Source organism: Oncorhynchus nerka, linkage group LG1 (genome assembly GCF_034236695.1).
Source record: "Oncorhynchus nerka isolate Pitt River linkage group LG1, Oner_Uvic_2.0, whole genome shotgun sequence".
NCBI classification, from domain to species: Eukaryota; Metazoa; Chordata; class Actinopteri; order Salmoniformes; family Salmonidae; genus Oncorhynchus; species Oncorhynchus nerka.
This window is the reverse complement of record NC_088396.1, coordinates 20,752,969-20,778,932: the sequence shown is the minus strand read 5'-3', so window position 1 is coordinate 20,778,932 and position 25,964 is coordinate 20,752,969. Positions and strand designations below refer to the sequence as shown.

The 25,964-nt window shown below is 45.9% G+C and overlaps 1 protein-coding gene across 7 annotated transcripts in view; it reads left to right on the top strand.

Annotated features, from left to right (window-relative positions):
* LOC115114054 (probable ubiquitin carboxyl-terminal hydrolase FAF-X) overlaps positions 1-25,964 on the top strand; it is an 87,376-nt gene that overhangs the window by 44,871 nt on the left and 16,541 nt on the right. For all 7 annotated transcript variants that reach the window (XM_065014112.1, XM_065014039.1, XM_065014077.1 and 4 more), the window contains 18 exons: positions 2,648-2,743; positions 3,026-3,237; positions 3,358-3,598; positions 3,730-3,879; positions 4,108-4,228; positions 4,484-4,614; positions 4,749-5,027; positions 5,174-5,299; positions 5,498-5,635; positions 6,008-6,174; positions 6,522-6,630; positions 9,422-9,568; positions 12,296-12,442; positions 12,686-12,893; positions 13,206-13,426; positions 24,393-24,583; positions 24,910-25,083; positions 25,766-25,907. In XM_065014112.1, the coding sequence (XP_064870184.1) occupies positions 2,648-2,743; positions 3,026-3,237; positions 3,358-3,598; positions 3,730-3,879; positions 4,108-4,228; positions 4,484-4,614; positions 4,749-5,027; positions 5,174-5,299; positions 5,498-5,635; positions 6,008-6,174; positions 6,522-6,630; positions 9,422-9,568; positions 12,296-12,442; positions 12,686-12,893; positions 13,206-13,426; positions 24,393-24,583; positions 24,910-25,083; positions 25,766-25,907 (3,000 nt within the window). The remainder of the gene's footprint in view (positions 1-2,647; positions 2,744-3,025; positions 3,238-3,357; positions 3,599-3,729; positions 3,880-4,107; positions 4,229-4,483; positions 4,615-4,748; positions 5,028-5,173; positions 5,300-5,497; positions 5,636-6,007; positions 6,175-6,521; positions 6,631-9,421; positions 9,569-12,295; positions 12,443-12,685; positions 12,894-13,205; positions 13,427-24,392; positions 24,584-24,909; positions 25,084-25,765; positions 25,908-25,964) is intronic.

Sequence of the window (25,964 nt, the reverse complement as noted above, 5' to 3'; positions counted from 1 at the left end):
CGAAAACAGGTTTATAGAGAATAAAAATAAAAATATTTACATTTACATAAGTATTCAGACCCGTTGCTATGAGACTCGAAATTGAGCTCCTGTGCATCCTGTTTCCATTGATCATCCTTGATGTTTCTACAACTTGATTGAAGTCCACCTGTTTTAAAATAAATTGATTGGACATGATTTGGAAAGGCACACACCTGTAAGGTCCCACAGTTGACAGTGCACGTCAGAGCAAAAACCAAGCCATGTGGTCAAAGGAATTGTCCGTCGAGCTGTAGCATCATACCCAAGAAGACTTGAGGCTGCCAAAGGTGCTTCAACAAAGTACTGAGTAAAAGGTCTGAATACTTATGTAAATGTGATAATTCAGTTTTGTGTTTTTTTGCTTTGTCATTATGGGGTATTGAGTGTAGATTGATGAGGGAAAAAACGATTGTATCCATTGTAGAATAAGGCTGTAACGTAACATAATGTGGAAGAAGTGAAGGGGTCTGAATACTTTCCGAATGCTCTATATTAGCGGTCGACCGATTATGATTTTTCAACGCCAATACCGATTTTATTGGAGGACCAAAAAAAGCCGATACCGATTTATCGGTAGGCTTGAAGTCATAAACCGCTTAATGCTTGAAGCACAGCGAAAAGCTGCTGGTAAATGCACGAAAGTGCTGTTTGAATGAATGCTTACGAGCCTGCTGCTGCCTACCACCGCTCAGTCAGACTGCTCTATCAAATATCAAATCATAGACTTAATTATAACATAATAACACATAGAAATACGAGCCTTAGGTCATTAATATGGTCAAATCCGGAAACTCATTTAAAAAAAAAAACTTTCCGTATTTTATCTAACGATGGCATCCACAAGTCTAAATATTCCTGTTCCATTGCACAATCTTCAATGTTATGTCATAATTACGTAAATTCTGGCAAATTAGTTCGCAACGAGCCAGGCGGCCCAAACTGTTGTGTATATACCCTGACTCTGCGTGCAATGAACGCAAGAGAGGTGACACAATTTCCCTAGTTTAATATTGCCTGCTAACCTGGATTTCTTTTAACTAAATATGCAGGTTTAAAAAATATACTCTTCTGTGTATTGAGTTTAAGAAAGGCATTGATGTTTATGGTTAGGTACATTCGTGCAACCATTGTGTTTTTTTCCGCAGATGTGCTTTTGTTAAATCATCCCCCGTTTGGTGAAGTTGGCCGTCTTTGTTAGGAAGAAATAGTCTTCACAGAGTTCGCTACGAGCCAGGTTAGCAGGCAATATGAACTAAATATGCAGGTTTAAATAAATATACTTGTGTATTGATTTTAAGAAAGGTGTTGATGTTTATGGTTAGGTACACATTGGTGCAACGGCAGTGCTTTTTTTCGCGAATGTTCTTGTTACATCACCCATTTGGCGGAGTAGGCTATGATTCAATGATAAATTAACAGGCACCACATCGATTATATGCAACGCAGGACAAGCTAGATAAACTAGTAATATCATCAACCATGTGTAGTTAACTAGTGATTATGTTAAGATTGATTGTTTTTATAAGATACGTTTAATGCTAGCTAGCACCTTACCGTGGCTCCTTGCTGCACTCGCATAACAGGTAGTCAGCCTGCCACGCAGTCTCCTCGTGGAGTGCAATGTAATCGGCCATGATCGGTGATTACCGATTGTTATGAAAACTTGAAATCGGCCCTAATTAATCGGCCGACCTCTACTCTATATGTATAGCGATTCGATACTGCCATTCGATGTTCCAAACATATAGCTCAACCATATGCAGAAGGACAAGAGAGCGCCATGAGAACTCGTTTTCATCAGTCGTGGAAATAATCGGTGAAAAAATATTGTCTCACCGTTTAAAAATGCACAACTTCAAAGACCATATCCTTGAATGCTGCTATTTGAGGTGACGCTCAACCATACATATATTTCCATGTGTATATAAACCTCTGGGTTCTGTGGGATTATTTCAGGGGCTGCTTGAACTGATATATTTAGACTATGGAGGGGGGGGGGGGTGACCCATTTAATTAGCATCTGTTTGTTTTAGTTACCTACATGTCCAATAATCCCTCAATGGGAGAATCTGTTGCATTTCCTGCGTTGGCTTCAAGTGTTATTCTGACATTGTTATTCACACTCTGGGCATATTAGATGATTTGCTTCATTTGTTTTAGATGTGGGATTTGTAAACCTTGTTTCCACTTGCTGATTCGGGAGTTGTTATTGTATATTTGGGTATTAGATCTGTTTACACAGTAGGGGCCGAGGCTACATTTGTGGTCATATGATTTCCTTTTATGCAATGTTTGGTTGTGAATAATTAATTTTATTGCATCCTAAGTAAAGCTCATTCACTGATGTTATTGGTTTGGCTGGTAAGCATTGCGTGGTACAAACACACACACACAGACCGTATTTGAGTCTGGGTTAATGTACTGATGTTAGTGTGTGAGGGCAGCTCAGGGCCAGTGGTTGTGACTGGTTATGTTTCTGTGTGCTGCCGCTGAGTGCTTATTAATGAACCTCTAGTCTGGATGATGAGTCATACCACTCACAGTCTCTTCAGTGTTGTCTCCAGGGCTGTTTGATGGAGAGGGCCGTAGGCGTCCATTGAATCAGTCTGTTATTTCCTCCTGCCAGGTCGTAATTCAAGGGAGCGATGACATCGCCAGTCGAGCCATAGACCTGCTGAAAGAGATCTACACCAACCTCGGACCAAAACTACAAGTCAATCAGGTAACCATCGGTGCCCTTTGTCCCGGTAACAATAACAGCTCAATCTGATATTAGATCAACCTAAATCATCTAGCCGTTTTGAGACGGCCACCTAAATATATGTGATACCTCGGTACCGTCACAATGTTTTCCAATCCGTTTCTCTGGGATCACTGATGTACATGTTGGTTCTATTATCTGAGGGATGGATTGGAACACTGCAGTTCCAGACAAACAGGATGTCAACCATTAGACATGAATGCCCTTCTCCTGAACTCACTACCCCTCCTGTCCCCCATGCAGGTAGAGATCCACGAGGATTTCATCCAGTCGTGCTTCGACCGTCTGAAGGCGTCGTACGATACGCTGCGTGTCCTGGACGGGGACAAGGACAGCATCAACTCGGCCCGGCAGGAAGCCATCCGCATGGTCCGCGTGCTCACTGTGCTCAAGGAGTACATCAACGAGTGTGACAGCGACTACCACGAGGAGAGGACCATACTGCCCATGTCCAGGTAGGGGAGCCTACAAGCACTGAGCTTAAGCTTGTTGTCCTGACCTTTTTCTTCCCCCAAACCACTTCACCCTAACCTGTCCTCGCTCCCTCTTCCTCTTTTCTCCTCTCTACCTCTCAGGGCATTCCGGGGGAAGCACATCACGTTGACCGTGCGTTTTCCTAACCAGGGCCGTCAGGTAGATGACCTGGACATCTGGTCTCACACCAACGACACCATCGGCTCGGTGCGCCGTGGCATCCTCACACGCATCAAGGCCAACGCCACGCACACCAAGATAGAGCTCTTCATTGGCGGGGATGTCGTCGACCCAGCCGATGACAGAAAGCTGATTGGCCAGCTCAACCTCAAAGACAAAACGGTAAGCGTGATGAGCTGTGTTTTGACGAGCCTCATGTCACCGGTGGGTTCCTTACAGCTTGTTTGTATAGGTCATTTATAGGAAATGGTTTGTATGATGTCTTCTATTCTCCCGTTGTGTTGTGTCTGTAGTTGATCACAGCCAAGCTGACCCAGGTGAGTGCCAACATGCCGTCCAGCCCAGACAGCTCCTCGGACTCTTCCACCGGCTCACCTGGTAACCACGGCAACCACTTCAGCGACGGGCCCAACCCAGAGGTGGAGAGCTGTCTCCCTGGAGTGGTGAGCGACACACACACACAAACTTCCCCGGAGTGGCGCTTCACCTCTCACCTCATCAGAAAGGGTTCCTAGCTCTCTTGGTCCTTGCCTAGAAGATCATTCAAAATGTTGCCTTTGCCTAGGAAAGCATCAAGCTAGTAGGAAAAACTCCTATCTCATGCATGACTGCAGATGAGTAAATGGAACAATGTTAACCCCTTGTCTGTTCGCTCCTCTCTCTGTCTCCAGATCATGTCTCTCCACCTGCGCTACATATCTTTCCTGTGGCAGGTAGCGGACCTGGGCTGTGGCATTAACATGCCTCTGTTACGAGATGGAGCCAGGGTACTCATGAAGCTAATGCCTCCAGGTACTCACTCTCTCTGGCACTCACTCACTTTATAGGGGCAATCTGGAATTCCTACATCCTTTTTTTTTTACTTTAAAATTTGTGTAGTATGCCATTCATTTGTTGAATATAACTATAAATGCCTCATGGGTATAGTTCAGAACACAAAATGTAAGGTTGTAATTGTAAAATAAAATGGTTTATAGCATCAAAACATGGTTAAAACGAAACATACATGTGGGATGTGTAAATGGCCTGTTGATTGGGTTTGTGTAGATAACAGTACCGTGGAGATCCTGCGTGCCATGTGTCTGGACCATGCCAAGCTGGGAGAGAACAGCCTCAGCCCCACACTGGACTCGCGCTTCTTTGGCCCCTCGCCATCACAAGTCCTCTACCTCATAGAGGTGGGTCTCCTCTTGTTTGTGATCACTGCTGACTGTCTCATCATTACCATACTGGGTGGTGTACGCTTTGCTCTCTGTTGACCACTTCCACTCTGTGTGTGTTTGTATACCTCTTTTCCCCCTCCCTTCCTCAGGTGGTGTATGCCCTACTCATGCCAGCCAGCGCCACATTGGGGGAGGATGCCAGCGACTTCCAGTACAACTTCCTGAAGAGTGGCGGGCTGCCTCTTGTACTGAGCATGCTCACACGGAACAACTTCCTGCCTTCGGCCGACATGGAGACACGGCGAGGGGCGTACCTCAACGCTCTGAAGATCGCCAAGCTGCTGCTCACCGCTGTGGGGTTCGGACACGTTAAAGCTGTGGCCGAGGCCTGCCAGCCCAATGCTGAGGGGACCATACCAGTCTCACCGGTTCGTTGGTTAGACGCACACAAGCGCATGTACACTGAGACATGCGCACACACACACACATACTCACACACAAACGCGTGCATGCGAAGTCGAACTAGGATTGTGATGGCCATGTTAATGCTAACATCCTCTCTCTCTTTCTTCAGATCAACCAGGCCACTCATGACCAAGCCCTGGTCCTCCAGAGTGCCCTGCAAAACATCCCCAACCCTGCCTCTGAGTGTATGCTCCGCAACGTAGCTATACGCCTGGCTCAGCAGATCTCTGACGAGGTGAGAGGGAGGGAGAGAAATGGGGAGGGAGGAAGGAGCTAGCGAGAGAGGAAAGAGAACTTGGGAATTAAAGAAGTGGGGAGAGATGGGGTAGAAGGACAGACTGTACGTATGCAACTATGTTGATGCCTGTGATGACATCTGCTTTAATTGAACTGTTCCCTCCCCCTCCTTCCTTTTCCCTCTCGTCTCTTCCAGAACTTCTTCCAGGCGTCCAAGTACATCCCAGACATCTGTGTGATCCGGGCGGTGCAGAAGATAGTGTGGGCGTCGGGCTGTGGCACCGTACAGCTAGTCTTTAGCTCCAACGAAGAGATCAGCAAGATCTACGAGAAGGTACGCATGGCCGCTTATCCATTGATTGATTATCTGTTTTATTTTGGTCTCAGTCTTAGGAGACTGTGTAGATCCCATTGCTCTATAGTGGGGTGTTGTGTAGGCCACTACACTCATGGATTTTCCTTCTATTAATAGTTCACAATTGTTTGTTGTTAGTATATTTTCTACCTTGATGAGGCTAGTGTGTATTGGTTAGCCTATACAGTCACAGATCTGTTTTTGTGTGTGTTGAGCGTCTGTTTAATGTCTGTCTTTCTGTGGTGCTTGCCGAAGGGACTAATTGGTTAATTGTGTGCACCTGCTTCCTGAAAAACAGAGAAGTGTGTGTTTATAAAGTCACAGCGGTGTGTGTGTCCTCCCCCGCTACAGACGAATGCGGCTAAGGAGCCGGACGAGGAGGATGAGCAGGTGTGTTGTGAGGCCCTGGAGATCATGACCCTGTGTTTCTCCCTGCTGCCCACCGCTCTGGACACACTCAGCAAGGAGAAGGCCTGGCAGACCTTCATCATAGACCTGCTAATGCACTGCCACAGCAAGTATGTACCCCCTGCCGCGTGTGTGTGTGTGTGCGCCAGTTTGCCTGTCTATCAGCATCAGATGTGCACTTGACTGTAAGTCGCTCTGGATAAGAGCGTCTTCTAAATGGAGTCTTCTAAATAAGATGTAGATGTTTTCATGTTAGGCTGGAAGAGCAGCCTGCCACACCTCAAGGCTGGTTTCTGCTGGTGTACCACAGTAGTCTCTGTGTTGTAACTGCTTCTTGTAGTGGATGAGATGTGGGATGGTCTGTGTCTATGGTAATGGTAATATCTGTCCCCAGGTCAGTTGGTGGATTGATGGATTAGTTTGTCTGTAGTATAATTGTCTTCTGATCTGTTTCCAGGTCAGTTCGTCAGATGGCCCAGGAGCAGTTCTTCCTCATGGCCACCAGGTGTTGCATGGGCCATCGACCCCTTCTCTTCTTCATCACCCTCCTCTTCACTGTGCTGGGGGTAGGTATCAGAACCTTTCTCTTCACTGTGCTGGGGGTACGTATCAGCACCTCTCTCTTCACTTCACTGTGCTGGGGGTACGTATCAGCACCTTTCACTTCACTGTGCTGGGGGTACGTATCAGCACCTTTCACTTCACTGTGCTGGGGGTACGTATCAGAACCTTTCACTTCACTGTGCTGGGGGTACGTATCAGAACCTTTCTCTTACACTCTCTCTTCACTTCACTGTGCTGGGGTATCAGTCACTTCACTGTGCAGAACCTTTCACTTCACTGTGCTGGGGGTACGTATCAGCACCTCTCTCTTCACTTCACTGTGCTGGGGGTACGTATCAGCACCTCTCTCTTCACTGTGTTGTTGGGTACGTATCAGCACCTCCTCTTCACTGTGCTGGGGGTACGTATCAGAACCTTTCACTTCACTGTGCTGGGGGTACGTATCAGAACCTTTCACTTCACTGTGCTGGGGGTACGTATCAGAACCTCTCACTTCACTTCACTGTGCTGGGGGTACGTATCAGAACCTTTCACTTCACTGTGCTGGGGGTACGTATCAGCACCTCTCTCTTCACTTCACTGTGCTGGGGGTACGTATCAGCACCTCTCTCTTCACTGTGTTGTTGGGTACGTATCAGCACCTCCTCTTCACTGTGCTGGGGGTACGTATCAGAACCTTTCACTTCACTGTGCTGGGGGTACGTATCAGTACCTCTCTCTTCACTTCACTGTGCTGGGGGTACGTATTAGAACCTTTCACTTCACTGTGCTGGGGGTACGTATCAGCACCTCTCTCTTCACTTCACTGTGCTGGGGGTACGTATCAGCACCTCTCTCTTCACTTCACTGTGCTGGGGGTACGTATCAGCACCTCTCTCTTCACTGTGTTGTTGGGTATCAGCACCTCCTCTTATCAGCAGAACCTCCTCACTTCACTGTGCTGGGGGTTCGTATCAGAACCTTTCACTTCACTGTGCTGGGGGGGTATCAGAACCTTTCACTTCACTGTGCTGGGGTACGTATCAGAACCTCTCTCTTCACTTCACTGTGCTGGGGGTACTATCAGCACTGTGCCGTATCAGCACCTCTCTCTTCACTTCACTGTGCTGTGGGGTCGTATCAGCACCTCTCTCTCTCAGCACCTTCACTGTGCTGGGGGTACGTATCAGAACCTTTCTTCACTTCACTGTGCTGGGGGTACGTATCAGCACCTCTCTTCACTTCACTGTGCTGGGGGTACGTATCAGCACCTCTTCACTTCACTGTGCTGGGGGTACGTATCAGAACCTTTCACTTCACTGTGCCCTCTCTTCACTTCACTGTGCTGGGGGTATCAGCACCTCTCTCTTCATCAGCACCTCCTCTTCACTGCTCAGAACCTTTCACTTCACTGTGCTGGGGGTACGTATCAGCACCTTTCTCTTTCACTTCACTGTGCTGGGGGTACGTATCAGCACCTCTTCACTTCACTGTGCTATCAGAACCTTCACTTCACTGTGCTGTGCTGGGGGTATCAGCACCTCCTCTTCACTGTGCTGGGGGTACGTATCAGAACCTTTCTCTTCACTGTGCTCACTGGTATCAGCACCTTCTCTTCACTTCACTGTGCTGGGGTTACGTATCAGCACCTCTCTCTTCACTTCACTGTGCTGGGGTCGTATCAGCACCTCTCTCTTCACTTCACTGTCAGCACCTCTCTCTTCACTTCACTGTGCTGGGGGTACGTATCAGCACCTCTCTCTTCACTATGCTGGGGGTACGTATCAGAACCTTTCTCTTCACTGTGCTGGGGGTACGTATCAGCACCTCTCTCTTCACTTCACTGTGCTGGGGGTTCGTATCAGCACCTCTCTCTTCACTTCACTGTGCTGGGGGTTCGTATCAGCACCTCTCTCTTCACTTCACTGTGCTGGGGGTACGTATCAGCACCTCTCTCTTCACTTCACTGTGCTGGGGGTACGTATCAGCACCTCTCTCTTCACTTCACTGTGCTGGGGGTACGTATCAGCACCTCTCTCTTCACTTCACTGTGCTGGGGGTACTATCAGCACCTCTCTCTTCACTTCACTGTGCTGGGGGTACGTATCAGAACTTTTCTCTTCACTGTGTTGTTGGGTACGTATCAGCACCTCTTCACTGTGCTGGGGGTTCGTATCAGAACCTTTCTCTTCACTGTGCTGGGGGTACGTATCAGGACCTTTCTCTTCACTGTGCTGGGGGTACGTATCAGCACCTCTCACTTCACTGTGCTGGGGTTACGTATCAGCACCTCTCTCTTCACTGTGCTGGGGGTACGTATCAGCACCTCTCACTTCACTGTGCTGGGGGTACATATCAGCACCTCTCACTGTGCTGGGGGTACATATCAGCACCTCTCACTGTGCTGGGGGTACGTACAGCACCTCTCATACATGAGTGCTTTTGGGTTTTACATTACTTTCACTGCAATCATGGCCCTGTTCAAATACATTGAACTTGCACTCTTACTGCCTGCCTTCATTGAAGTTCTCACTGATCTCCCAAATCAGAATAAGCTACGGTTGTATTATATCATATCATATTATTTCTGCTATCCAGCCAGGAGAGAGCAGTGATAACTTCAAGGAAGGAAGGAGAAGATACGCATGTACTGCTTAAAGTAGGCAGTGTTAAGTAAGCTGTCAACTGGTTTTCATGGCTTTTCAACAGCTTTTAAAAAAAACATTCCCTATTAGGTATTCAAACATTGATCTCTTGCTGCTCCAGGTAATACAGTACTAATGTGAATGTACATGCTCTCTGTTTGTGTTCCAGAGCACCGCTAAGGAGCGGGCCAAGCATGCTGGGGACTACTTCACCCTGCTTAGGCACCTCCTGAACTATGCCTACAACAGCAACATCAACCTGCCCAACGCAGAGGTGCTGCTCAACAATGAAATCGACTGGCTCAAGAGGATCAGGGTATGACCATGATTCATCCAGATCTTGTCATGAATAATGCCCCTGAGCTTTGTGTTGAGTTAATTGCAGCTCGTGGCTGAGGTTCTAGTCCTTGGTGAGAGCTAGGGCTGTTGCGGTGACCGTATTACCATCACATTGGCGGTCACGAGTCATGAAGGCAGTCAAATTCCACGTGACCATTGAGTCACAGTAATTAGGCTTCTCCAAGCTCTGATGCTGCTGATGGTCATTAGTAACCTACCAACTTGCTAACTGCCTGGTACTCAACGCTCTTTGTCCCTCTAATCACTCTGACATCAATGCAAATGTCATCTAAACTCTAATCAAACTCTTCATGAGAGCTCATGAGCTCCTGTTGCGCAACATTTCTATAGGCTATGCAATTGCGTGATAAAACGGAGTGATGGCCTGAGAGTGATGTTAAAAAAAGGATTCCATCAGCTTCCTATAGGCCTACTATATTTGCTTCTCAACGTTCCTAATATTAAGGAACAGGAGTATAGCCTACATGGCTGACATGAAAATGAATCACGGGTAAAGCATCCTCCATTCGCTATTTAAATGCGTAGATGACATGTTTCCCCTGCCCTTGTTTGCATGATAATGGTCCATTCTAAATCAAAACAAATTTCACACATACAGTACAAGTCAAGTCTGTGCACACCTTATTTTGACTATTTTCTACATTGTAGAATAATAGTGAAAACATCAAAACGATGAAATAACACTTGGAATCATGTAGTAACCAAAAAAGTGTTAATCAAAATAGATTTGAGATTCTTCTTGCCTTTGCACATTCTTGGAATAATAGTCAACTCCTGTAGCCTAGCCCATAGGCCTATATTTTAATTTGACCTTTATTTAACTAGGCAAGTCAGTTCAGAACAAATTCTTATTTTCAATGACGGCCTAGGAACAGTGGGTTAACTGCCTCGTTCAGGGGCAGAATGACAGATTTTTACCTTGTTAGCTCGGGGATTCGATCTTGCAACCTTTCGGTTACAAGTCCAACTCTAACCACTAGGCTACTTGCCGCCCCAAAATGTATATGTTTTAAGGGGCCAAATAACTTCTTAAAATGTAAGCACATTATTCTGCTTTACAAGCAGGGTGTGAGTTTCAAGTTTGGGGATAATTGCATTTGTGGTCACTTTTGATTAATGGTGTTTTCTCGCTAAATGGAACATTCACACTTATAGCCCAATGCACCCTAAAAAAATCCATGCCTTTTGTGGCCAGTGACTGTTGTGCCCTTCTCTCTGAGTGCTGCGCAATTCATGACCTAATCTGGTCTTTCTCACAGGGAAGCCAGACACGTCGGGGACGCAACTGCACGCGTTCTTATGTGAAAAAATGGCCTAATAGTTTATCAACATTTTAAGCTAAACGTTTTGATCTATTGCGTCAGCCTCACTGTGTATAAAAGTGTTTTTGATGCTATTGGTTGTATTAATTTGGGATCTAACGCAGCCCACAACTGTCCCAGACTGGGATATTTATTTCTTGCACAGAATAGAATAGTTCAACTTTTGTACTGTGGGGAATCGTAGATTGACATAGGCTAGTGTTTTTGCTGTTAGTTTTGCTGTGAACAGTTCTTCTAATATCTTCTGAATTGGATAAGGACGCGTGCAGTTGCATCCCAGACAAGTCTGGCTTCCCTTGTAGCCGCTGAGAAGACCAGATTAGATCATGAATTGCACAGCACTCAGAGAGAAGGGCACAACGGTCAATGGCCACAAAAGGCATGGATTTTTTTTAGGGTGCATTGCGGCCAAACAAAGGGAATGACGCCGGGAAATTCTAAGCATTATCAAGTGCGTGTCAAATTGTGAATGAGAGACTGATGAAGTGTGTACAGCCTGCGCAAAAAAACAAAGCAGAGCTCATGCCTTTCAAGATACTTTTTTTCAAATCATCAATAGAGTCGCATCATGCAGCATTACAATGTATTACAAATCTGAACATGTAGCCCAACGTTTGTAGGGCAACTAAAGTTACATTAACTTTAAATTAAGCATATTGGAGTAACTATTTCTTTGTTAACCACTCAACACAGAATAGCCAAATGTGTGCACTCCCTCAAATCTTTTGGAGAAAATATCCTTACTGTTTGATTCAGCTTTGTTCAATTGTATTCTTCTACTCTAAAATAATGCCATGGAATTCCAACCAGATCTTGTCTGGTAAATGAACTAGTGTAGCCCACAGTCATATGGCATAGCCAGCTCAGGGCCTAACATAAGGACAACTCAGAGTAGCCTATTATGTTATTCTGAAATAGACTACGTTTTCTTCATATCATGTTTCTTTAGACCTGTGTATAAAATAAATAATGGATTCATTGTGAAGGCTTTACTACATGGATTTAATAGACTTGTTAAAATGTAGATGTTCCAAATGTCTGCATCAGTAACTTGTAGGCTATGTATGGAAGCCAGGAGATGCTAAATGTGTATGTTAATTAATGGTCAATTATCGTGAGACCGACCGTTATTTTCTTGACAATCACCGGCTGATGAAATTTCTTGACTGCCACAGCCCTAGTCAGAGCTAGGTTGTATTCATTAGGACACACCGTAACAAGATGTTAATCAACGGGGAGGGGAATCGAGCAAGCACTTGTTATTGGACAAGTCCATGTAGTCCTTTTCTGTTGTGTACTGTTCGGTGCTTAATGAATAGGACCCTGGTTGTTAGTACTGTGTGTGTGTGTGTGTGTCCCAGGATGAGGTAAAGAGGACAGGGGAGACGGGCGTAGAGGAAACCATCCTGGAGGGCCACATCGGGATCACCAAGGAGCTGCTGGCCTTCCAGACATCAGAGAAGAAGTACTACATCGGCTGTGAGAAGGGAGGGGCCAACCTCATCAAGGTATGATGGCATCCATTTTGTATTGAATTTAATCTTTTTACTTATTCATCGACATTAGTGGGGCCCTCGACAACATTTGATTTGGCCCACCAGAAGCTTCTAGAATGATCTTATGTGGTAATAAATATTTAAAATTTGAGCAGTGACCTTCATATCTGTATGTGGCTGTAATAAATGTGCAGCACGCAGTAAATGTTACTTTCTTACCCTGTATTAACTCACTCTCCCTCCCCCTCTGTCCAGGAGTTGATAGATGACTTCATTTTCCCAGCATCGAACGTGTACCTGCAGTACATGAAGAGTGGGGAGTTCCCCACGGAGCAAGCCATCCCTGTCTGTAGCAGCCCCGCCTCTATTAACGCAGGCTTCGAGCTGCTGGTGGCGCTGGCTGTGGGCTGTGTCCGGAATCTAAAGCAGATGGTCGACACGCTCACTGATATGTACTATCTAGGTAGGAACTCTAAGAGGAAAACTACACAGAGTTGTGTTCTCCATTAACTTTCACTGATCAATGTTTGCACCTCAGAAAGCCAGAAATAATATTACTTACTCTTGATCTGTATCTCATCATTACATTAGTCTTTCTTCTCAATTTATATTTGGGGCAATCACATCCCTGCAACTCTATGCTTAAATTTAGTGATACAATCTAAAGTGATAAGAACTCACTCCCAGATTTACCTCCCTTCAGGTTGTGAGGCACAGACCCTACCCACCTGTGTTATTGTGTATGTCCAAATGATATCCCCACCCCATCTCCCAGGTTGTGAGGCTCTGACAGAGTGGGAGTATCTCCCCCCGGTGGGACCGAGGCCCACTAAAGGCTTTGTGGGACTGAAGAACGCCGGAGCCACCTGCTACATGAACTCTGTCATCCAGCAGCTCTACATGATCCCGCCCATACGAAACGGCATTCTGGCCATCGAGGGCACCGGCACCGATGTGGACGATGACATGTCCGGTGATGAGAAGCAGGAGAACGAGGTAATGCAGGAGAGAGCAGTATCGAGGAACGACTTTAGAATATAGAATGATATTATTTGATTTCATGATATCCAGTTGGTAGTTAGTCTTGTCCCATTGCTGCAGAACCCGTTACGGACTTGGGAGAGGCGAAGGTCGAGAGCCATGCTTCCTCTGAAACACAACCCCGACAAGCCGCACTGCTTCATGACACACCGCTCGTTTAACCTGGAAGCCAGCCGCACCAATGTGTCGGAGGAAACACCGTACAGCTGGCGACCGAAGTCAGCGTGCATGAGCCCGGCCCGCCACAAGAGCACGATGGGAAAAGGACATCCCAGCCGGCCAAACCCTCCCCTTACCTGAACGGCGCTGGGGCAATTGTGAACCACCTCATGGGTGTCTCGGTCGTGGCCTGCTGCGACACAGCCCGGGATCGGACCGGGTCTGTAGTGATTCCTCTAGCACTGCGATGCAGTTCCATAGACCGCTGCACCACTCTGGAGGCCCTGGAATTTAGAATTATCTGAAAACAAATACTAGGGTTTAGTCATATGGTGATGTTGCGTTTGTTGGTTAATCCATGTTTCGCTAAAATAAGATTTAATTGGTCACACACATATTTATCAGATGTTATTGTGGGTGTAGCGAAAATTTTTCCTAGCTCCAACATTGCAGGAGTATCTAACAATTCACAACAATATACACATCTCAAAGTAAAAGAATGAAATTAAGAAATATATGTGAGCGGACCAAGTACTTGGAGGTTGCTCTAAAGCGGAAAGGTGGAATAAACGAGTCAGGAGCAGGTTTTCTAAATTGAACAAAGTTCTCTATTCGGTCCATGATCTCGCCATCACGGTTGACAACTCCATTGTGTCCTCCTCCCAGAGCGCTAAGAACCTTGGCATGATCCTGGACAACACCCTGTCGTTCTCAACTAACATCAAGGCGGTGGCCCGTTCCTGTAGATTCATGCTCTACAACATCCGCAGAGTACGACCCTGCCTCACACAGGAAGCGGCGCAGGTCCTAATCCAGGCACTTGTCATCTCCCGTCTGGATTACTGCAACTCGCTGTTGGCTGGGCTCCCTGCCTGTGCCATTAAACCCCTACAACTCATCCAGAACGCCGCAGCCCGTCTGGTGTTCAACCTTCCCAAGTTCTCTCACGTCACCCCGCTCCTCCGCTCCCTCCACTGGCTTCCAGTTGAAGCTCGCATCCGCTACAAGACCATGGTGCTTGCCTACGGAGCTGTGAGGGGAACGGCACCTCAGTACCTCCAGGCTCTGATCAGGCCCTACACCCAAACAAGGGCACTGCATTCATCCACCTCTGGCCTGCTCGCCTCCCTACCACTGAGGAAGTACAGTTCCCGCTCAGCCCAGTCAAAACTGTTCGCTGCTCTGGCCCCCCAATGGTGGAACAAACTCCCTCACGACGCCAAGACAGCGGAGTCAATCACCACCTTCCGGAGACACCTGAAACCCCACCTCTTTAAGGAATACCTAGGATAGGATAAAGTAATCCTTCTCACCCCCTTAAAAGATTTAGATGCACTATTGTAAAGTGGCTGTTCCACTGGATGTCATAAGGTGAACGCACCAATTTGTAAGTCGCTCTGGATAAGAGCGTCTGCTAAATGACTTAAATGTAATGTAAATGTAAATCTTCTTCTTCACAAGAACAAGAAACACAAGGTGAGTATCTTTAAACTATAACAATCACGGGTAATGCAGGTAATGCAGTAGAGAGCAGTATCGTGGAACCGCCTTCATAATCCTTCCTTAGAGAGCTCCCTTCGGTGGTCGTCCGGATCCGTGGTGACCATTCCCAAGAGATGGTGTCCTTTTCTTCTCCCTTCCGAAAGGTACGTCTTCTCCTCTGTAGAAGCCAACACTCTTTTCTTTCTCCCCTCTCTGCCCGGTTCCCTCCTGTCTCTTGTAGGGGAAAGAGAATATCTCATTAGTACCTTCAGCTGTGCTTAATTGCCTCTGATTACCTTGACTGCCATGCCGGACTGGGCTACTGTCCCTGGGAGCAGCCTGCCCTCTGGTGGTCCTTCCACATACCTCCCCCCTCAGGACCGGACTGGAGGGCTGGGCGCCAGACGCGCCGTCTTGGTCACGTCGGGACAGCGCGTCCGCATTCCCGTTCCTTGATCCAGCCCTGTGGATGACATGGAAAGAGAACCGTTGTAAAGCAAAAAACCATCTGGCTATTCTGTTATTGTTTTTCTTACCGGCCATCCATGTGAGGGGAGCATGGTCAGTAACGAGGGCAAACCTACGCCTGAGTAAGTAGTACCAGAGATAATCAAGGGCCCACTTAATGGCTAGGGCCTCTTTCTCTATGGTAGCATATCTCTGTTCCCGAACACTGAGCTTCCTACATATAAAGAGAGTAGGCCTCTCTGCTTTGCCTTCACCTTGAGCTAGGACGGCTCTGCGCCCCTTATCTGAGGCTTCCACCTGCGCATTGAACTCTTGGGAGAAGTCAGGAGCATGCAGGACGGGATCAGCGCACAGGCTCTCTTTTCTTGATGAGGTTTGTGAGGGGTTTGGCAATACCCAGGGATGATATGGCAATAATATCCCGTTATCCCCAAGAAGGCTCCAACATCCTGCTTTGTCTGGGGCCGCGGCCAGTCCCGAATGGCCCTGGTCTTTTGTGCCTGTGGACGTATTTTTCCGTTCCCCACGGTGTATTCCGCTTCGGACAGACCCAGGCAGCATTTTTTGGAATTGGCCGTCAGCCCTGTAGCCTCCAGGCACACGAGCACCAACCGTTGTCACAGGAGGTGGCTATCCTAGTCCTTGCTGTGGATGACCACATCGTCTATGTACACCACCGTATACTCTTGATGGGGCCGTAGAACGGCATCCATGAGGCGTTGAAAAGTTGCCGCAAGAAGGGCATCCTCACATACTGAAAAAGTCCCTCCGATGTGGCGAAGGCAGTCTTTGGGCGGTCCTCCGGAGCCACCGGCACTTGCCAATATCCCTTCGTCAAATCCAGGGTGGTGATGAACTTGGCCTTTCCTTTTTTTTTTCAAATATTTTTTATTAAACACACACAAGAATGGTGTATAGGTATACATGACAGGTATACAATTCTTATCTAAACATAAAAGAGCATACAGGAACAACAAGACCCAGAGTTCTGGGTGCAGAACAAATAATACAAAACACGACATACAAAACAAGGACACGTAGAAAGAAAGAGGGAAGATGTCCCCCCTATCCCCCCCCAACCCATATCCCCCCCCCCCCCCTCTCCCAACTGCTCGGGTGGTAGGGCCAGCACACGCTGCCCAAAGGTAGATTAAAATATTACAATTGAGAGTGCGTTAATAAGTACAAATTCACAGCGCCGACTCGTCCAAGTAGGATAGGAAAGGCTGCCAGATTTGATCAAATGTTGATAATTTATTGTTCAGAATATATCTAATTCTTTCTAAGTGTACAGTGTTTGCCAATTCACTGAGCCATAATTTGGTAGAGGGCGCTTCCCTCCTTTTCCAAAACAACAAGATTAGTTTTTTTGCCGAGATGAGACCATACGAGATTAGTTGTTTTTGGGGTTGGTTAATCCGTTTAGGGACTCAGATACTCCCAGGATTATCAGAAGCGGGTCTGGATCTATTGAAGTCTCCAAAACTTCAGAGAGGATCCTAAAAATTCCACACCAATAACCATGCAAGCTAGAGCATAGGGCAAAGCAGTGGAGTAGTGTACCCGGCGTAGCCTGACATTTATCACATGTAGGGGATGTGTTAGGAAATATCCTATGCAGTTTAGTTTTGGAATAGTGTAATCTGTGTAATACCTTGAATTGTATGAGACGATGTCTGGAATTAATGGAGCATGTGTGGATATACTCCAAGCTCTCTTCCCAGTCTGCCACTGAGATGTCAGTCCCTAGTTCTTCCTCCCATTTTGCCTTGATGGCATCAGTAGAAGGTGTGCTAACAGATTGAAAAGCATCATATAGACGCAATATCAGTTTATCTGAGGTGGGGCATATTTTTATGCATCCGTCAAACATGGAAGGTTCCCAAATGTTGGGAGGTGTTTTCTAACGTAGTCTCTAATTTGTAGGTATCTGAAAAAATTACTTCTGGGAAGATTATAAGTTTCCCTCAGCAGCTCAAAGGAAGCAAAGGTCCCTTCTATGTATAAATCCCCTATGGTACTTATCCCCAACTCTCCCCATCGCTCAAAGGTGTTATCAAGGTTAGAAGGGGCAAAGGAGGGATTCTTGGCGACAGGGAGCATGAATGACATTGGTCTGAGCTCAAAGTGGACTTTAATTTGCTTCCAGATTCGGACTGTGCTATGTATTATAGGATTGTTACAATAAAGTGACATCTCCAGATTGACAGGCGACAAAATCACAGCGCCAATAGAGAAGGGGTGACACTCCTCACGCTCCATACTAAGCCAGCTGGATGCCGGGAGTACGTCATCCAACAGAAACGTAACAATGCGGAGGTTAGCGGCCCAGTAATAAAATATACAATTTGGGAGAGACAATCCTCCTTCCATCTTGGATTTACAGAGGTGTTTTTTACCTATCCTGTGTGTTTTATAATCCCAGATGAAAGGATTGATAATTGAGTCCAGTTGTTTATGAAAAGATTTAGGTATGAATACTGGGATGTTCTGATATAGGTAGAGCAGTTGTGGGAGGAAGACCATTTTAATGGTATTAATTCTTCCGAGCAGAGAAATTGGGAGAGTTCTCCAAAATAGTATGTTTGCTTTGAGTTTTTGTATCAGAGAGGGGAAATTCTCTTTAAATAGTAAGGAGTATTGTTTGGTAACTACAATTCCTAGGTAGGTACATTTTTCTGAAGATAGCTTAAATGGGAGATGTTCTAGCCAGGAGGTATTTTGCGACCGTATGGGCATTAATTCACTCTTGTTCCAATTTATTCTGTATCCCGAGAAGGTACCAAACAAGTTGATCACATCAAGAATAGCTGGGATACTAGCCTGGGGTTCTGTTACATAGAGGAGGATGTCATCTGCGTATAGGGAGATCTTATTTAGAGTATCTTTAGTATTATAGCCGTGTATTGCTGCATGAGATCTAATCGTCTGAGCAAGCGGTTCGATAATTAGGGCGAAGAGCATAGGCGACAGCGCACAACCCTGCCTTGTCCCCCTGTTGAGGTTAAATCGGGGCGACAATGATTGGTTAGTGAGTATTCTGGCACAGGGGTTCCTATATAAAAGCTGGATCCAATTTATGAACCTCCAATATTACATTTCTGTAGGACCTTGAATAGATAGGGCCACTCAACTTGGTCAAAGGCCTTTTCGGCGTCAAGAGATATGACGGCAAGGTCCACGTTGGGTAACCTCTGAGAATACATAATATTGAAGAGGCGCCTGAGATTGAAGAATGAGTTTCTGTTAGGGATAAAGCCGGTCTGATCCGAATGGACCAATTTGCCAATTAAAGTGCTAAACCTGTTAGCCAGAGTTTTTGCTAAAATCTTTTGGTCTGTATTAAGGAGAGATATTGGTCTGTATGGCCCTACCTCTTCTGGATCTTTACCCGTCTTATGTATAACTGTAATGAACGCTTCATCCAAAGTAGAAGGGAGAGCTCCATCCTCATTGGCCTGAATTAACATTTTGTGCAGATAGGGGGAGAGCATGTTGCTGAATGTTTTATAGAATTCACCAGGGTATCCATCTGGGCCCGGGGTCTTGCCACTCTTTAGAGATTTAATTGTTTCTCGGATTTCATCAAGAGATATTTCCTTATTCAGGAAGTTAGAATCTTCCTGGTTCAGGGCAGGAAGATTACAGTCCTCCAAATATGTTTGCATAATTAAGGGGCTAGGATCCGCTTTAGATGTATATAGAGTCTCATAAAACTGCCGGAATCTGTCATTGATGTCTTTGGGGGAAGAGAGTAATTCCCCAGATGCAGACTTAACTTGACTTGACTGAATCATTCGGTCACTCACATTTTTTCGGAGTTGTCTGGCGAGTAATTTGTGTGGTTTGTCACCAAACTCAAAATATTTTTGCTTGACATAGAGAAAAGATATAGCAATTTTAGCTGAGAGAATCTGATTATATTCAAATTTTAAAGAGGTAATTTTTTAATGTTTATCCATAGATGGGTGGCTAGCATTCTCCCTATCCAGTAAGTGAATTTGTCCCTCTAGTTCTTCCAGTTTTCCTCTGTTTTGCCTACTCCTGGCAGCCTGAAAGGAGATGATACAGCCTCTCAGATAAGCCTTCAGTGTTTCCCACAATAATGCTGGGGAGGTCTCTGTGTTGTCGTTGGTATCAAAGAAAATTTTAATTTGGTCTTTAAGATATTCACAGAATGTTGGTTCTGTGAGGAGCTGAGGATTCAACCTCCAGACCCTCTCGTTTGGTACAATGTCACCCAATCTCAGGGAGAAGGTGAGTGGACTGTGGTCCGAGATTATAATATCATGATACCTCACATTACAGGTATAGGGGAGTAGTCTAGCATCCAACAAATAGTAGTCAATTCGAGTGTAAACCTTGTGAACATGAGAGTAAAAGGAGTATTCCCTACCCGTAGGGTTAGCGATCCTCCATATATCAAATAAGTTTGAATTTTTTTTATGTAGGTATTCAAGAATTCGCTTGAATAGGAGGTAGGGGTTCGCCGGGTAGAGGATCTATCCAAATATTGGTCTAGCACACAGTTAAGGTCCCCTCCAATGATCAGGTTAGTATGGGAGATATCTGGAATCAGGGCAAGGACTCTTTTGAAAAAAGAGGGGTTGTCAATGTTTGGCCCATAGATATTTAGTAGAGTTATACTGAGGTAGAGTGGATTTCTCCTATTGCGATCACATACCGACCCTCTTTATCCGCAATAGTGGTTTTATGTAGAAAGGGAATTCCTTTCCGTACCAGAATCGCTGTGCCTCTCGTTTTGGCAGAGAAGTTAGAGTGATACACTTGCCCCACCCACCTACACTTAAGTCTGCTATGAGAGTTATTCTTCAGATGGGTTTCTTGCAAAAATATAATATCAGACGAGAGTGCTTTCAAGTGGGCTAGGACCTTGTCCCTCTTAATTGGTTCGTTTAAACCCTTGACATTCCAGGAAGTGAATGTAAGCCCCGCCCTCCTCTCGTTTGTAGTTCCTATGGTGGCCTGCATACCATGTAACTTGATAAAAAGTTAAGAAAGCGCACCAAACCATCACGATCAGCATATGTAGCACCTACACCCGAGCAGTATCCAACCCACCCCTCCCCCTGCAAGCACCTTTACTTCCCACCCTGTTCCCCTAATTTCCCCAACACTTACCCCCATCAACCCACATTTAACAGGCATGTACAAACAGGAGAGAAAAAAAAGGAAAAATAAAAATAATAAACACATTGTCTGGCCGATGCCAAAAAAGCACGGCGCGACCTCGAACAAGAGGTAAAATAAAATCCCAACTATACGTTCACCTCTCACTATCCTAGAACTTCTACTAACATATGAACTGAGGAGGCTCCCGCGAGTTAAGTGTTCAGTTAGCATCTAATAAACCTAAACCGAATAAGTTGCAACTTAAACATATTGCGCATTTAAGCGTCATCCTGGGTCAATCCCAGAGATAAGCAAGATATAGCCTCAAGATAATATTGCTAAGCACTGCCGGTCAAAAAATAAACCATCCGCAACCGACCTAGTCAGCCGTACCTTTACATACTGTGGGTCAGGAGATCGGAACAAGGATTTGTTAAATTAAACGTTCCCCCCATAAAAAAAAAATATGTTTAATAAAAAATAAGTAAAAATATATACCTTATATATATATATATATATATACACATACATACATACATACATACATACACATACACACATACATATATATATATATATACACACATACACATACCTATATATACATATATATACATACACACACACACACATCCATACATATACATGTATGTATACATACCCACACAAAAAAATCATATATAAAAATATATATTTAAAGAATATGTATATACATCCATATGCACACATACACATACAAACATTCATACCCCAGAATAACAATCTACACTGATTTAAAATATACACATACATAATACTAAAATGCTAAGAGAAAATGGTAATAAAGTACAAATAGTAATTATATTTACGCACACATACATAAGCACTACAGAGGGCTGGTGGGACTCTAGTCGGGAGAGAGGCCCACGGCCAGACAAAGGCAGAACGGCACAAAACATCAACTTGCTAACCAGGCGTCTGCCCCCTCCCAACCATCACCCCCAGTCCCCTGCAAGCAATAAATAAATGGTATGGTAGTAAGAGTGATGTAAGGATTGTAAAATAAATAACGAAACAAAACAAAAGTGGGGGAATATAAGTATATCCGTCCGAAGGTGTCAGTGATCAAACCTGGAAGTAAAAAATATGCATCGCTGAGCACAGCCGGGATGAAAGTGAATTTAACGTTAAATGAGAGCTCTGACCGCCATCCATTGGTCTGCTCAGCGTCTTACATGCTCGGTAGCCCTTGTTGAGCCCGTTTAATACGTTTTCACCCAATATGGTATAGTATGGATTCGAGTCCATGAGCAGACCCTAACACGCACTAACAAGGCACTCTAACCTGTACGGGATTGGTGTATATCCCCGGATAAACTTCTCTGCGTCCAAAACCGAGGAGAGCCAAATCTTCTCACCGGAAGGCGGGGTAATTCTTAGTCTTGCAGGGAAGGGTAAGGCTGGGCGAAGATGGAGTTTGTAGAGTTTGGTCATGACATCTCTGTAGTCGGCGCGATGCTTTACCACATCGGGCGCATAATCCTCATAGACACGGAATGGATGCCCTTTATGTGACAGGTTGCCCCTCATTCGAGCTTCACGCAGGATAAGATCCTTGGTCTTGAAACTGTGACAACAGATTATTACTGGGCGAGGACGTTGGCCCGGTCCAGGCACTGGGACAAGGGAGCGATGTGCGCGGTCCAGCTGGGGATCCGAATCCAAAACATCCGATCCCATTGCATCCTTCAATAGCTTGGCGAAGAAGTCGATAGGGCGAGAGCTCGCCTCTATCCCCTCTGCCAGACCAACAACGCGAAGGTTATTACGTCTGGATCGGCCCTCCAGGTCTGCACAGTATCCTGCAATGACGTGCATAGCTTCTCTAACTCGTCGATCCTGCCAGCGTTGAATTTAGAAGCTTTCTCAAGGTCCACAATACTCTGGCCATGCGAAGCGACCGTTCGAATGACGCTCTCGATTTTGGTGTCCAGCTCAGCAATAGTGGCCTTAAGATCCTCAGCTATAGCAACACGTAGCTCCCCCAAAGCCCGGGTAAGTTCTGTAAGTGTCACGTTGTTGCATGTGCCTCCCGCCATGTCTGTCTCGTTGTTTAGTGGGGAGTAGGCCTCCGCTGTGGATTTATTGTCCTTTGGTCGCTTATTACTTGGCATTTTCATATAAAAAGTTACAATCTTGTATTAGAAAGAAACGTTTGTTGTAAAAAGTGCCATAAAGTAGGTTAAATTAGATTATTTCGCAAAAAAGTTGCAGGAGCCTCTCACGCACAGCCGTTCACTCCAACATGCTAGCTCCGCCCCCAACTTGGCCTTTCCTAAGCGCTCAGAGTTCATCCACGTGGGGCATGGGATACGCGTTGAATGTAGAGATGGCGTTTACACCCCTAAAGTTGTTGCAGAGCCCCATACTGCCGTCCGGTTTGGGGACCATGACTATGGGACTGGACCACTCACTCGTAGATGGCTCGATCACCCTCGACCTTAGCATCTCCCTTACCTCATTCTTTGCGATGACTCTGCGGGCCTCAGGAATCCCGTAAGGCCGGATATGCACCTTCTTGCCGGGTTCAATGTGGATATGATGAAACAGAACATCTGTTTGTCCTGTTAAGGGAGAGAATACCCTGCCGAATTGCATAATCAGCATGGCTAGCTGTCTCGAGTCCTCTGGCAGGAGAGTTCGGCCATGGCGCACCTGTAGCAGGGCCTCCTTTTTCCTTGTCCTCCACGGCCATCAAAGCCACACCCTCCTCTCTCCCATTGTAGACTTAGCCAAGGAGACCTGGGAAGCCCAACCATGCCCATTCCAGTCGACGATAGAACATGTTACCCTGATCAGGGACCGCCTGTCGGCAGTCTGGCCCATAGTACATTTGCATTTGAAGAAGGCACACGGACTCAAATCATAGGCCGGGTGTCAGCGACACCCAGGGAGTTCACCGTGGGAGAGAAAGTGATGGTACTTGTGCCCACGGCCAAACACAGCTTGCTGGCGCGGTGGAGGGGCCTTACGAGGTAACGGAAAGGCTATCACCGGTCAATTACCTCATCAGCAACCGGACAGGAGGAAGAAGGTCCAACTCTATCATATCAACCTGCTAAAGAAGTACAAGTTAGCAGGTCCTCAGCTCCTTTTGTTTTGTTGAGGGAGAGATTATTTTCCTGGCACCACTCCGCCAGGGCCCTCACCTCCTCCCTGTAGGCTGACTCATTGTTTTTGGTAATCAGGCCTACTACTGTTGTGTTGTCTGCAAACTTGATGACTTAGTTTGAGGTGTGCGTGGCCACGCAGTCATGGGTGAACAGGGAGAAGAGGAGAGGGCTGAGCACGCACCCTTGTGGGGCCCCATTGTTGAGGATCAATGAAGTGGAGGTGTTATTTCCTACCTTCACCACCTGGGGACGGCCCATCACGAAGTCCAGGACCCAGTTGTGCAGGGCGGGGTTCAAACCCAGGGCCCAGAGCTTAATGATGAGCTTAGAGGGTACTATGGTGTTGAAGGCTGAGCTCTAGTTCCATTGGTAGCTGCAGTTGATATTAGCTCTTTAGCTGAGACACTTCTATGGCACTGAAGATGTGAGGTGTTGCGGTAACAGAGTATGTGGTTTAAAAACTGTTCCATTGTGTGTCCTAATGACCAGGACCCAGCTTAACCCTGTGTGACCATCTGCCCCTACAGAGTAATGTGGACCCGCGAGATGAGGTGTTCAACTACCACCACCAGTTTGACGACAAGCCATCGCTCAGTAAATCGGAGGACAGGAAGGAGTACAACATAGGGGTGCTGCGCCACCTGCAGGTCATCTTTGGCCACCTGGCCTCCTCCAGACTGCAGTACTACATACCGAGAGGCTTCTGGAAACAGTTCAGGTCAGTGGAGGGAAGAGAATGATTACCTGGAAAAACCAGATGGGTCATACATACCAGTATTTTAAAGGCCCAATGCAGCTGTGTTTATCTCAATATCAAATAATCTGGGTAACAATTAAGTACCTTACTGTGATTTGTTTTTAATCAAAATGGTCAAAAATAAACAAATGTACACTGTACAGTGCATTCAAAAAGTATTCAGACCCCTTGACTTTTTCCACATTTTGTTACGTTACTGCCTTATTCTGAAATGGATTAAGTCGTTTTTTCCCTCATCAATCTACACACAATACCCCTTAATGATTAAGCCTCATCCCATCCTATAGGTTATGGGGCGAGCCTGTGAACCTGCGAGAGCAGCACGATGCCCTGGAGTTCTTCAACTCTCTAGTGGACAGTCTGGACGAGGCTCTGAAAGCCCTGGGTCACCCAGCCATGCTCAGTAAGGTGCTGGGTGGATCCTTTGCTGACCAGAAGATCTGCCAGGGGTGCCCACATAGGTAACTCACACACTTCCATAGGAACAGATCTAAGATCAGGGATATCTTGGCAATTCATAACGTCAACCATTATGGGGGAGAATGTGAAACTGACTTGAGATCTGGTCTAGGGGCAAAATGGACCAATGCTTATTGTTCACGCATCTCAGGGTAATTGATTTGAAGATGTCCATTTCTGCAGAGAGAGAGAGAGATTTGTTAGTAGTGGTTTTATGAGGCTGCTTCAGTGTTTAGTCTCCCTAAACATCCAGGTTGCCTCTCACCGTCTTGACATGTTCCAGCATAACATGTCTTTGTCACTACCTACGTCACAACCTTATCTGCTTCATTAAAATACAAAGTGGATAGCAGGATGGAGACCAGAGGTTATGATTAAGGTAACTTAAATTTAACGCCCCCACAGTCCACGCCTCTAATAATTTCCCAGTGTGCCTTGCCTTTTTCAATTGCGTTATGGAGTTACCCCCATTACTATATTTGTTAGTGACAGAGACATTGTTGAAGTCTTTCATTTGCAGTCCTATGGCCTTCACCAAGTGAATATTTGCATGAAAATCCGTCACCAATTGGATGGAAACCTGGCGAGTGAAACCAGACCCTAGTCACTGCTGTTGCCTAGAGTCGGGTTTATGAGACTATACAGTGTTGGTTGAAATGAATGTGGATATTGTGTGTGCTACAGGTATGAGTGTGAGGAGTCGTTCACCACTCTGAATGTAGACATCAGGAACCACCAGAACCTGTTGGACTCAATGGAGCAGTACGTCAAAGGAGACCTGCTGGAGGGTGCTAACGCATACCACTGTGAGAAGTGCAACAAGAAGGTGAGAATAATGTTTTCTTATCAGATCTTACAATTGAAATGGACCAATAGCCTTTTT